General features: G+C 38.3%; 1 protein-coding gene across 1 annotated transcript in view; it reads right to left on the minus strand.

The window, feature by feature from the left end:
• LOC103355290 (metabotropic glutamate receptor 4-like) overlaps positions 1 to 14,163 on the minus strand; it is a 190,808-nt gene that overhangs the window by 16,797 nt on the left and 159,848 nt on the right. Inside the window, exon 7 of the mRNA XM_008279031.1 lies at positions 4,268 to 4,468. Coding sequence (XP_008277253.1) covers positions 4,268 to 4,468 — 201 coding nt within the window. The remainder of the gene's footprint in view (positions 1 to 4,267; positions 4,469 to 14,163) is intronic.

Below are 14,163 nucleotides of genomic sequence, written 5' to 3' on the forward strand. Positions count from 1 at the left end.
AATGAAATGTGTTTGCAAATTTATTTTGTATTTAACTTCTACTGTGAGAAGTATGGAAGGGACTTTGGTGAACTAATTTCTTCCCAAATACAAGTTAAAAACATAATTACTCCACTTTAAAATAGAAACAAACAAAAAAACAAGCAGTAATTTAAAAACACCAAGAACTGTGAGAAACATTTATTTTCGCTGTTTAAAGAGGCCAAGTCCTTACATGGTTATTAATTATTCAGTTTGATAGAGTAGACAGGAGACAACTTCATTTTTATAGTACCTGCAGGAAAAAAAACAACATATTTTTACACGCAACCACGTATCCTTATAGCGAGCATGTTCATTTTAGCAGTTCCTAATTGTCATTAACAGTGTCTGTGCACCATATAGTGATATAGGTAAGGGCTTCCTCAGGTTACAAACAGATTAAATGAGTAATCAGACCTAATGAAAACAGGCAACGTTAAATGATTATGGTAAAACCCTGCAGTAACATTAAAACTTTAATCACAGCTCATTCAACGCCACTTTACGATCCGTTTCTTTTTGTCTTGTAAGGCTGCTTTGTGAAGCCTACTGTCTTCAGAAAAACTGTTCTCGTCCTGAATGTAACCGACAGCACAAGGATTACAATCTTAATACCGTGCATCAATACGTATCAGCTTCGTCTATGATATCTCTAGTGTTTGGGTTTCCTCTTTCCTTTAGTCAGCATGGATACCTATAGACGATTCCCAGAATACGCTGGGATCGAATGGACATTCCTGTTGCATTCCTGCAGGCCTTTTAAATTCTCCATTCCTCTGTGGCGAAAGACTCTTAAAAGCGAAGCAAGCCAGGCAGTATTCCGGTAATGTGTAGCATTGATTTTCTAGCCATCCCTGTTGTAAACCCAATGGCTTCAGTGCTGACAAGCCTTCCAGTAATATAACACCATGAATAAACGAATGCATAAAGAATCGAAGTTTAATTCCATAACACATGTCTCCTATGCAGCATTTGAGATTAAAGCTTTACTCCGATGCCAAGAGAATTGATCTATCTTGTGGAACTAAACAACTGTAACCCAAGGAGACACATCCATACAATTTCTTCTTTTTTTTTTTTCTTTAAATTTTAAACAAATGTGAACTGACCTGCTTACATAGTAATAAGCATGCTCAGGAACAGGTAAACAACGTTTTGACTTTGAAGATGGGGCCTACAGTAAAACACTGCTGAGCGCTGCAGAGTTTCCTTTCAAAATCCATTAGGGAAGAAAACTAGCTGCTGCAAACCTAAGTGTCAAGTTAAATTTTATTATCCCCAAAGATAAAGGTTATGTTGACTACATTATTTTAAAAATCATCCATACTTTATTTGTGATCTTGATTTCATATTCTCAGAAACTGTATTACATACATCTAGACACATTACCACCATTCAGGAGGAAAGTGCCATATTATGTTCCACATTTTAGCTTTTGCATTTTACCTAATTCCTCTTTCATCTAGCAGCCATCACACTGACTGCCAACACCTATTGTCACCCCGTGGAGACTGTAGACCACCATGTACCTTCACAGAATAATATGGTCTGACCTGATTTAAATCCTCTTTCAGCAGAAAAAAAAACAAAAAAAAAACATTATTTGCCAGTACTGCTGCATATGGCCATAATCTGCCGCTGCTTTGATTAGGTTAGGTCCAATATTGTACCTCTTTTCAGAAAATGCATTTAAATATGACAGCAGCTTTATTGAGAATTCAACTGAATTAAAATAAAGTATCTGTGAGCACTGAGAGCAAGAGAGAAGTAGTCTCGCTTAGATATCTAGTTGTGGTAACGCTTGAAGAATGACATCTTCATATGTTAACAACTTTTACTTTACACTTCCAGCAACCACAACATAATAAAAATGCACTATGTGGGACCTTTAAGCCAAACAGACACTTTACACATTGTTTTAGCAGCTACCTGGTCACCTCTGACTAATTTTAGAGTAGAAAACCAAATTTGTGGTGGTTGTTGCAACATATTTAGTTTTAGGGGGGTTATGACACCATTTTTTTTGCATAATCAGCAGTCAGGCTGCTGGAGGTCTGATTAAATCCTTCTTTGTTTTTTAGTTGTTTTGCAGATTGAGCAAATTGCTGATCTAATTTTGTACATGGTTTTTGATGGTAACTGCACTGAGGTGGTTTTATTATTGTAGTAGTATTCGACATGTTGAATTTTACTGCAGAACAGACCTTTTTTTTTTTTACATCTTTCAGCCAGTTTTGCCTTTATCTTTATCTTTGTATCTCTGTTAAGAGTAGGGGACCTTGTCATGTTTATTAAAATTCCTACTTGGTGGTGTTGTTGGTAGGAAATGGGAAAACGAGGTCTTACGTATTTTATTGACCCATCCATTCAAGGCAAACTCTTCCCTATGAGATTCCACAGCTCTAATAACGATGTCTCCCTAATTCTGTCTTTGTTTCTGACAGACAAGAGTTACAATTACAGCCACCAGAAGTCCTTGCTGGGCGAATGTAAGCATGTGTAAGGAATTTGAACAAACAGAGGCTGTCGTTTTTCTTGGGAGGACAGTTTCTGGAGCTGCTACCTGCTTAATTTGTCTGACAGTGACAACGTTTACAAAAACAGCCTTGTTGAGATTTATTTGGGGAAAAAAAAACAAAACTGAGGATAGGAATTGTTAGCTCAGGACATGGTTTCTTGTTTCCCTCCAGCACACTGACAGTTGTGTTCTTTGGAGCGCCTGGCCAAGCTGCAGCCAGTGATGCTCTGGATTCTGTGTTTTGCTTCATCGAGAAGTTCCTTTATCTTTTTAACTTCCTGTTAATTATTCCTGACCGTTAGTTGGCTGTGGAACGACTGCATCCCTCTCCAAAGATCCCACTCTGCAAGTTGAGACTGTGTCAAACCACTCGTGTTGCATTCTGCTTGATTGCACGACCCTCTACTCATCTGATGTGTAATTAGCTCAAGCTGTTCTAACTACTAACAATGACCTAAATTGGACCCCGTTCCACAGACATTTTCAAAATGTCTTCAACAGCCAGCAGGTTACATTTGTGCACATGCAGTTCATGTGCTGTTTGTTGTGCACGGAGGCCTGTAATTAATTGTCAAAGTACATCTTACTTGTTAGTACATTGTAGTAAAAGTGTTGTGGAGTCACGCTCTGAGTGTAAACTTTGCACCTTCTAAATATCAGTTTGTACACGCTTGCAGAATATTTTATAATCCCTGTCCTTCTAAGCACTTTAATTTCTATTAGGATTCCCAAAACCCGTTACTAGAGACGAATACCAGAATACAAACACTGTGCTGGAGGCTGTTGTCATGATATGTAAATATCGAAGGTACTTTATGCACATACAGAATCAGGAAAAGAGCAAATGCAGTCCAGTTCTTTGTCTGGGGTCAACTGGTGACAAACTGCATTTCTCTAAATTACAGATGCATAAGTTTTACAGAACGAGAGGCTAAACTTTTGCTCACTGTTACATTTTAGGTGTTCAGCTAATGCTTTCATAGAGAGAGATAAAATGCAGGGGTCATGGCCATGTGACATTTGTCGTGCGCACATAAGTGTTTTGAACTTATACCTATTTCTGTCTCCAGAGATAACCGCATATTGCATTTGCCAGGAACACTGAAAAAAAAACTGACTTTAAGTTTACATAGGAAAGCGAGTGGAAATCTACCGATGCACGTTTTTGTTGTGCTGTCTGCTAACTCTCTTCCCACTCTCATTTATGTACAATTTCAACCCAGCAGCCAGTGCACTTCAAGCAGGAGATCTCTTGCGTGGGCAATTCAATGCTGACAAGATAAGGCGGGAATCTCACAAAGCACAGTTCCTGCGCATCATCAGCTCTGATAAAACATGCTGTTCTGCTGGTGATTGTCAACCCTCCTACGGATCTCAGCCTCTTATACTTGCCGGGAATAATTTACATTCACTAACCTGATAATTTGAGACCACTGTATACTCACAAAGCCTCTGCATGAGCTCGCTGGTGAACCCAAAAATAGGACACACAGGTTGCATCGGGTGCCACAGCACAATTGCCTCTGAGTGATTCAACTGTCAAACATCGCTTGTGTACAAATCTTATTCTGATACTTTACACATCACACTCAATAGAGGTATTTCCTGGAACGCACTTGCTCTTCTTGTTTTTCAATATAAATAGCAACACTGTTAACAACAAGTAATGCTTTGTGTGCAATAAGCATGCAGCTTTGTGCTCACCCAGGCAGACGTAGGAATACACACCTGTAAAGTTGACATTGCGGATGTACTTGAGCAGCAGCGTGCCATTGATGGTGTCCATCTTGGAGCAGAGGCCAACTTTTCCAGGACAGAGGTCTTTGTGCATGTTATGTAGAGCATGAGCCATTGCATAAACAGCATCTATCACAAACTGGACCTTCCCCTCCTGTTCGTAGGATGAGTCTTTCCCGATCCGCTCGTGGTCTAAAAGAGACAAAGCAAAAATTACATGAAAAAAACACTCCACATGGGGCTAGCTTAATGAGCTGAAAGACTCTGACTGAATTGTAACACTGAATTCGTTTAGCTAATATATGTTCAATGTCACATAGTAGCATACATACAGAAATAGAAATGGTAGACTTTTCCAAAGAGAAATCTGGTGGGCAATCAATGAAAAGTGTAAGAATTCAAACATGATTGCTCGATATGTAAAATCAACCAAATGATAACCTTTCAAGAGGCCTGATTACTCAATTGTGAACGCATCTTTTTTTTTTTTATTCCATGCAATTTACGTAGAGATTGGCATTAAATTGTACGTTAACCACTGATTGAATGCTCTTTCTCTTCAGAAGTCAATCACAGAGTCTCCTTCCACAAAAATCCAAAATAGAATCTCATGCAGCCTTTCTCATTACGGCGTGTCGATCACTGACTCTTGGCATCATGTATCCTAATATGCCCTTTGCAGAGCAGCATTAACAGATGCTCTTCAAAAATAGGTCTAACTTGTAAACTAAGTAAAGGTTCACTGGTGCAGACAAAAGGTTTTGTTTATTCTCACAAAGTCACATGCCACCTCACATCCATTAATCAGGAGTGCAGAATATGATGGAGTGGTAGAGGAGGAGAGGAAGACGCAGCTACACAGGCCTAATCATTCTTCAGTATTAATGTAATTAGGTATGACAGGTGTATATGAATCATCGCTGGGGTTGTTTTAATGCTTTGAAAATGCGTTAATCGCCAAGCAAGGTGACGATTAGCAGCTTAATCCTCCGATTAACCAATGCCGTGCCAGGAAGCTTATGCAGAAAAAAGCGACAGAAGGACACTGTTGTAGTTTCACGCAAAACCAGCCGGAGCTGACGGGAATGAATCGGCAGGACTCTCAGGCAACTTTTAAAAGCAGCTTGAGAAGAAATGCAGCACAAGAATCACTTTGTGCGATGTTGTTGAACGCTGTCGATATTTGCGAAAGTCTCACAGAAGAACTAAAATTTAAATTTTACTTATATTATGCATCCTTTTTTAGTAGTATATAAGATGAATGTAAGCATTAATGTACCTGAAAATACAGCTAACTCTGCCTCCTCACCTCCATCCAAGTTTTTAGTTTTAGTGTTTCATTTTTAAAGCTCGAAATAAGACGATGGTGTGAGAATTAGCGGAACAGGAACAAGGCAAACATTCACGGATCACACGCTTTCTTCTAACACATATTTTAGTGGTGATACAGCTGTGAAGAAGAGGGCTGAGTAAACACCGACACTCCGCATAATTTCACCATCTTTTATTTAAAACCCATTTGAACACGACAATTGTTTCACTGTAGCGTTTGGCCATTTTTCCTCCACGAATCCACGAGGGTTTACTATCTGATTCTCACAATCTGAAATGAGTTGTCGTCAGTGTAATTGCCCCGAATATGACAGAAACATCTTCCGAGAGATGCGCAACATTTGAAAACATGTGATTTACTAAGCATTACAAACAAATCCCAAGGAACTATGACAGGAACGACAGGTGAATGTTAGCCGCCTCCAGCAGTGGTTCATTTGCATTAGCTCGGTAGATGGTCTATGTCAATGTGTTTGTGAGTGGTTTGAAGGTTAATGCATTTTTTAGAGTAATTATTATCTGTTTTTGAACTTTACTCAACATGAGGAGGAGAAAAAAAAATATGATTGGAGATTAAGTGATATATGGCAGCCAAAAAAAAAAAAAAAAAGACTTGAAAGAGTAATTCTGAATAAGGGCTAATGTCAATAACACATAATTTAGAAAAGTGGCAAGAGTGACCATAATTTGTTATGCTAATGTGTCTACTCGAGAGAAAATCGTCTCATGTGCTCTTGCTAGATGTATCCAAATTACCCCCGGAGCTGCTTTTACACTGACTTTGAGTAATAATTACACGTAAAGGTATAATTTAAAAGATCTGCTCTCTGTTATCACAAGGAGCAGTCCTTGAGTCATTCGTGTCATTTCTTTCAATTAGGATTAACCTCTATGTAACTTAATGAAAGCTTGGCCTGTTCACTCACTTCCTTGTTCGTAGGGGAAAGAAAGGAAAAAAAAAAAAGCACGACACAGGATGCTGTAAATAGTGCATGGTGATCAGATAACAAAAACAAAAAAACTACACGGCGCAGACGATAAAGTGGGTCTTGTTTTTGTTTGCAAGCCTTGTAAGAGTTCGGTAGCAGCCATTGCTTATCTCAACAAAGACACTTCATTTTTACAAGCAGTAGCTTTAAACAGATGAATAGTTTTTGTTTGCCTTGTTATTATGTGCGTGCTCCGGCAGTATTTGCTCATATAGAGGAGACAATTTAACATTTGTGCCAAGACTGAATGTTTAAAGGTCTCCTCTAGTCAGGCATTAAGACGTTTCAAATTACTTTGGATGACAAATACTGAATAATAAATTGTCTCATATAATTTTTTCAGAACTTCTTAAAAATATTTTCTCCTTTAATTAGTAAATTCCATTTTTCTTTTTCTTTTTTTTTAATCTATAAATATTGTTGGCCAAACTATTTGAGTAACACAGTAGGTAGCAAGATGTCTTCCATTTCAATATTATTCCACAGTCGATAGCGTTCATTTAGTCCATTCTCAATAGATCTGTGATATGAGCATGCATTTTACACTGCCTCCAGTTGATAATTGCAGCGGGATTAGCTTGCAAGATAATTGTGATTTGGAAAAATGTGCTTGGACTTGCACATTTTAAAATTAGTTTTAGATCTGAGAAACATTCCTACTTCAGCAGATGAATGTAAAAACAACCTTCTAGTACCAAACTGCACATGTATAATTCAGACCAAAAAAAACAGAGAACAGCAAAGTGAAGCAAAATATAAGCATATCATGTTTTTCAATTGAGGATAGCTTTAAGGAGCTTTAGCATAACCAGTTATTCATTGAATGTCTCCCTTCGTCTTTGAACCACTTTGTGACTCTTTGACACATACAAAGACATTTACCTTATTAACAACATGACAGAAATGTATTGTGTCAGCTAACTGCCAGACATTTAGTAAGCTTGGGTTTCCTCTAATGCTCCCGTTTCACCTCATTGTCCAAAGACATGCACCTCAGGTAACTAGTTTCCAAGCTTGTTTGACTTTTGACCCATTAAATTCAAGCAAATGTACCTCATATAGTGTGAGTGGTGTCATTTTTTTTAAAAATGTAAAACAAAAGTGTTGCTTTTTTCCCCATCTTAACCTTTAATCTTCATGTGACTCTTTGCATTTCAGGTTTGAAACCTCTGAAGTAGATTGAAGCCTGTGCATGAATGTTTTGCTAATGCATTTTAGTGACTCCTTTGCGCCAATGTTTCTCATTAACACTCCTCTCCTAGGAGCTGTGGGATGGAATACAATGAAGCAAAGATGAAATGAGTAAATCTGAGGCTAGTTGTGACAGCAGCTCATCTAAATGTGTGGGCTATTGATTATGTGCTCGATGTGTTAGATATAGTCTCATAATCAACTTTGTAATGCACAGCCAATGTGAAATATGTGCCCATTGACCTACAGCTGTCACTGACTGATATTTAACCTACTGGATATCTGAATAATAATAAGAGGTGCATAGATAATGGATAGATAATGGATCCTTCCACAGAACTTGAGGAAAAGCTCTTAAACATTCATGTTTAGATGCAAGTTTTGTCTGGTAACATCGACTGAAAAATGGAGAACCAGCACAGTGAGTGGTTGTTAAGAGGCGTCGTGGAGAGGTTGCCACATGCATTAATGTGAATGAAAATGACACTTTGCCCCTTTATTAGTGTTCTAAGAGTTTCCATAAAGGTAAAAATATGTAATTCTGAAGGAACACAATGATCCAGAAAGCTGCAGGTCATGCTGTATACGCTTGCTTGCAGAATTCCTTTGAATGGAGGCTGATTTCTTTCTTTGTGAGGCTGAAAATTACGGGCTATCTGTCCAGCTAATGTTCTCAGAGGACAGAGCCGACTGGATGATTCTTGCTTAGTTCATTTCATCTGCGTCACATTAGAGGTGTAATGATACAGTCGGTTCAGAATAATGCAGGAGATATTGGGGTTTTTTTCTTCACAATTTTTCTTCAACAAAGTTTAAAAACATCTGATATTTAATGAAAAACAAAAGTGCTTTTACCTATAAGATTCTTTTTTTTTTTTTTTTTTTAAATCCTATTCTAAGGTCACATTTACATATAGCCAGGTATTTACAAAAACAGATCTACGTTTTCAAAAACAACAATGTTTCTACCAGACTGATTTTTAAAAAAAGAATCTTTCTTTACACAAACCCGGATAAACACGTCGCTAAGAGCTGCTATGAGCCAAACATATAGGGGGCAGTGTAACCAGAAGCATAAAGGCATGCTAGCCAATCAGAATCCTGGAGAAACACAACAACGAATGGCACAAATTACTTCCTGTTACTTCAACGATAATGGCGCGAGTATTGTTTGTTTAGACCAACAGAGAAGTGGAGCTACTCCTAAATGTGGTGTTAGAGTACAAAACAAAGGTTTGTACAAATGTAACAACAAGCACTGCTTCAACAACATCCATATCTATCACAACATGGGTGGCACACATATAACGCTGTTGACGCTTTTGTCGCATACGTCAAACTCCGTCTCCTCCTGTCTACATGCAAAAGTAAAGACGGAGTTTTTCCAAATCTCCACTGTGGCCAGAGTTTTCAAATATGATCGTTTTTGGGGACTTGTAGCTTCATCTATGTGTAAACCAAAGGCCCAAACGCATTGAAATATCACGTTTTCGTTACATGTAAACAACCCTAAGTCTGGACTGGAGGCACTGGATGAGCAGTTGCTGCATTCGTGTCAACGTAGGTTGGGTTCAGCCGTGTTTTTGAGTTTTTGTTCCTCTATGTTCTGACTGTCCTCGGAGCCCAACACACAGTCATTGCTTTTATCTGTGTAGGGCACAAGTAAAATGCAACTAGTTACTTGACCTACGTGGGCAGCTGCATTGATTGTTTATCTGTTTGATCAGACATGTGAAACTGATGGCTGGAATATGTGTCTGAACACGATGTTGGTATTAATATTATTTACTGTAGTTGTTTCTGACATTTTTATGGTTTGATTTGAGCCTCCTGCTCTAAAGCCTGAAATTGACAAAATGTTTCTCCTTCTCCTGCCTTCTTGGCTGTTATATGTTACCAAAGCTTCCAGCATAACTGTAACCCTATTCAGGACTTTTGGGGTGTGTTGGACCCCAGGCCATTTGGTTTAGGTGACAGGTATTGTATTGTATTGTATTGTATTGTATTTGTTTATTTATTTAAATATAAGGAGAGGGACATTTGTCATGCATTTGGAATCAAAAATATATCAACCTATCAGAAAATGGAGAAAACATAGTAGAAAAGTCTGTAATGAATACCAACACATATTTTGCACACATTCTTTCGTGGACTCCAAAAGACTTTCTACGTATGGCAACATGGAAGTCCTGAATAGGGTTATTAAAAAAATATATTAAAAAGTCACCCAGACTCACTTTTTAGGTTACCTCTCCCATTCTCGTGAACACAATATCTCAGGAATGCTACACAGAAATTACTTAACATGTGGCACAAACCAAAATTAAAGAATTGTTTTGTGGTTAAAGTTACTGTGACCTCACAAAACCCCTGCAGCCTTACCACAAGAATTCATTCAGTCATTATGTGAACATTTACACAGATTTCGAATTAGATTGTCAAAAAGTTTAAATTGGATTTTATATTCAAAAGATCAAGGTCTTCTACATCATAATGTCCTGCAAAAATCCTTTTCTGATCATTATTTATTGCTATAATTCAGAACAGAAGAAGAAATTGTGATCATATTTAACATTTAGGCCAACACTGAAGTTGTGAAACTAATCTTTGGTGTCCACATTGAAACTGTGGTGATTGCTGAGATCTTCCTTGCTGTCTGGTTGAAGATATGTGTGAATAATACCCATTTTAGAATTTGTATATCATCTTTGCAGAAACACTGACATGTGAAGGATTGTCTTTTGTCATGGCTACAACTTTGTGTTGTAGCGTTATGCACCGATCGTGGGAACCCATAGCATGTATGTGACTGTTCTTTTTTTCTCTCAATAACGCACTTCAAAGTCTTCAGTACATGAGTCTGGACAGACAGGTTGACTGGAGGAGGAGGTAATTCTAGCTCCCTTCAGGCTTAAGAACCCTGTGTATGCTCAGTGCTGACGCTGTTCAGTACAATACACCTGTATCCTTGATTCGGCTGAGCTGATGTTGATACCAGCTCTCGTACAGACGGGCTGCCCTCAACACTTCCCGTGTATACCGACCTGCAGCACTGGATGCTGAAGAATACCGAACAGAACACTTGGGAGCTTGGGGGTTTGTCAGATTTGCTCATGTAGCAGTGCTAGACTGTAAACTCAGTACTGGTTAGCTTGTTAGCCTGTGGATGTTACTCCTATTTGTGCTGCTTGCAGACTTTGTAGACATTCACTGCTGCGGTTCGGTTAAATTACAGTAGACAACAGTTTGTGCCTGTGATTTTGCAGCAGTGGCTGGAAACAATCTGCTGCATTATATATATATATATATATGTGTGTGTGTGTGTGTGTGTGTGTGTGTGTGTGTGTGTGTGTTTGGTTGTTTCTGGGTCATATTTTATTTCTGTCTCAAACATATTTGCCAAACAATTTTGTCTATTTATTTATTTATTTATTTAAAGAGAAAAAATCCTACAAAATTATCACAGTCATTTCAGAAAAGTCACACACTGATTTCTTCACTGTTTTTTGAAGCCTAATGTTTAATGTTTTGGGAGGATATTGAAGAATATATGGTTTTACCTTCACTCAATACTGGTTTATCCTATTTGACCAGTGACTTGAAAAACACCCAAATCTTGAAATACTAGAAATAGACAGAATACCTGGCCCTGTGGCTGCGCATTTAATAAATATTAATCACAGTCATGGTTCCCCACACGTAAAGGAACATGATCGACTGCGATATTGACGTATAAAATGCATGCTCCACTCCACCTCTGCACACAGAAAACTCTGCTCATAGAAAATAGTCCATGTAGATAGAATCATGCCTTATTTCACTCTTTAAATATTCCTCTCTTTGCTGCAGCTGCATAGCTCTTGGCTTGTAGCCTGCACGTGAGGCGTTTAGGGAACATTGACTTGAGTGACTGAGGTTTTTTGTGTGCAATTTAATTTATATTTTGCCTCAAGGAGACGTACTAAAATCAGCTAAAGAAGAACCCTGTTCTAAATGTCACCTTGATGCAAAGATCGAGGGAACATTAGCAGGAATGTACACCATGAAATTGAAATCTGTGCTATTTAAAAGTGTAATAAAACTTCTTTCCATTAAAAGTCAATGAATAATTGTGATTTTTTTTTTGAAAAACAACAATTTTGAGAATGATCAAAATAATCAGAATTGCCATTTTGGCCACAATCAGGCAGCTCTGCCTGATTCACTTAGAGGTCAGGGCCCAGTACGTACAGAGAAAAAAACAAAAACATTGCCAGATTTCAAGTCGAGTTTAAACTTGTATTTTGCATTTCATATCATTTTGTGCCACATTACCAATTATTGCTTGAAGTCACTGAGCTGAAATGATGTCAAAATGTATAAGAAAACATCCAATAACACTAATTCCGAGTGTCAGTCTCTGTGATTTGGAGCTAACTCTGCTTGAAGTCTGCCTGTGGTCACATGTATGTTTTTGCCATGAAAGTGTCTAAAATTATGGCTACAATGATCTGCTAATGTAGCCTCAGTGAAGGCTTTGACAGACTTCAGTTGACATCCATTACAAACCCCTCCCACTTTCTTTTTCTAATTAAAAAGATTGGGCATCAGCACCCAAGGGACAAAAATAGACCACAGTGCTTGACAGTGCTTGTCATCATTGCTTTCAAAGACACAGTCAGTCAGATTAAGTGAACTCATTGTTGCAGCTGCAAGCTATGGATAATAAATAGGGTTTTCTTGCTTCAACTGCCTTTAAACAAAAATCCATCATGGACATATCTGGGGATAAAAAAATGTGGGGATTTGAATTACTTTTAACTAGCATATGGTCCATTATTATACTATAGAGTAACAACTCTGGAGCAGTGCAGGTAAAAAATAATTTTTCTGTGAAAAAAAATAAACAGCTTTTAGTATTTTCTCTGGCTTATCTTCGATCCAAACCTTGACATTTAAGTTGTATCTCAAGAGAGTCCAAGAAATGTTCAACATCACTAGGTTGCATGTGGTGTCCTTGATTTTTGTTTTTTTTCTCTCTCTTTTTTTTCAGTGAGCAATGGAATTCAGACAATTGAGCAGGCAGGCAGGCATGTATTTGTGTCTGGTAGCCTTGATGACTCATGTCTGCAGGGATGCAAAGCAACAGAGTGACTCAAGCCAGCTTGCTTCACTCAAACTGTGACCCTCAATGTGTGCTGAAATGACGTCAGCAAGAGGCATCGCACCTGCCGAGGCTGGTGTCTCTGCCAACAGCCCAGTATGACAGAAAACTTTACTGAGAACGCCGCATGAAATGACTAGACTGTTGGCAAATTTCTGCACTTCATATTCTGAGGATGCAGAAATTGAACTGCTGCTTTTGGAAAAATAGCAGTAGAAGAAAAGCAATAAACAGCTTCCTGCCAAGCAGTCATTATGAGTGTTCACAACATTTGAGGACGAGAGGTTCTGTTCACCCTAAAGCAATTATGATCGATGTGTCAGTCCTGCTCATTACTGATATCTGCACCTGTGTCGCGCCGTGATCCGGTGCAGTGTCTTTCTGTTATTACCAATTTGTCTCCTTTCACTAGTTCAGCCCTCACAGCAGACATTTCTTGTTCATTCCGCTCTGCAAAACAGGATCATGTTTTATGGTTCGCTTGCGTGAAATACTGTGACGGTACTGTGAATAGTGAGCAGATCAGATAGCAAAGTTGAGAACTGCTGAATCCTGCAGCCAGCATTTCACAATTGAATCAGAGAGAAAGTAAACGTCTGTTGGAATTTGTCGTGAAGCGATTTGGTCTAATTAGTTTTGAGGAGTTTGTTAGTTTTCAGTTCTTTGTGGAAACCCCCCAAAATTAAAAAAAAAACACTGTATCTACTTCATATGAAACTTTCACTTTTAAAAATATAAATGTTTGGAGTACTGTTTGTTTGTTCTCATTCGTGAAATACAGTGATGTTAAATGGCAATGTGGACATGACAGTCTGCAATTAGCCCTTTCCTGTAAAACAGATTGCCTAATCGTCCCTGAGCAACTATAGACGCAGCATGAAGATGATGCATGAGGTTGAAAAGTCATACTCCTAAACGCCTAAATATCTTAAGCTTTCCGGTGCCGCAAAGATGAGCGAAAATGTGATAAAGCATGTAGTTGTTAACATTCCCGTCTAACCACCTTACAGTTTTCCCACTGTCAGGAAGCTGTGCCCACATGGTCTTATTGGATTTGGGGAACCTGAGAATGCTTTAGAACGTGTTATCAAAGACGGTTACATTTGCCAAACGCATCAGTTAGTCCTCGCCATAAGAGTCTTTTTTTTTCTTGTTAAAATTTTAAGTGAAAACAGGCTGTTTGAAAATATAAATATGTAAGTTAAGCTGCCGAACCAAGTTATGATAGAACA

The sequence above is a fragment of the Stegastes partitus genome, unplaced genomic scaffold, assembly GCF_000690725.1.
Source record: "Stegastes partitus isolate 25-593 unplaced genomic scaffold, Stegastes_partitus-1.0.2 Scaffold4, whole genome shotgun sequence".
Taxonomy (NCBI): domain Eukaryota; kingdom Metazoa; phylum Chordata; class Actinopteri; family Pomacentridae; genus Stegastes; species Stegastes partitus.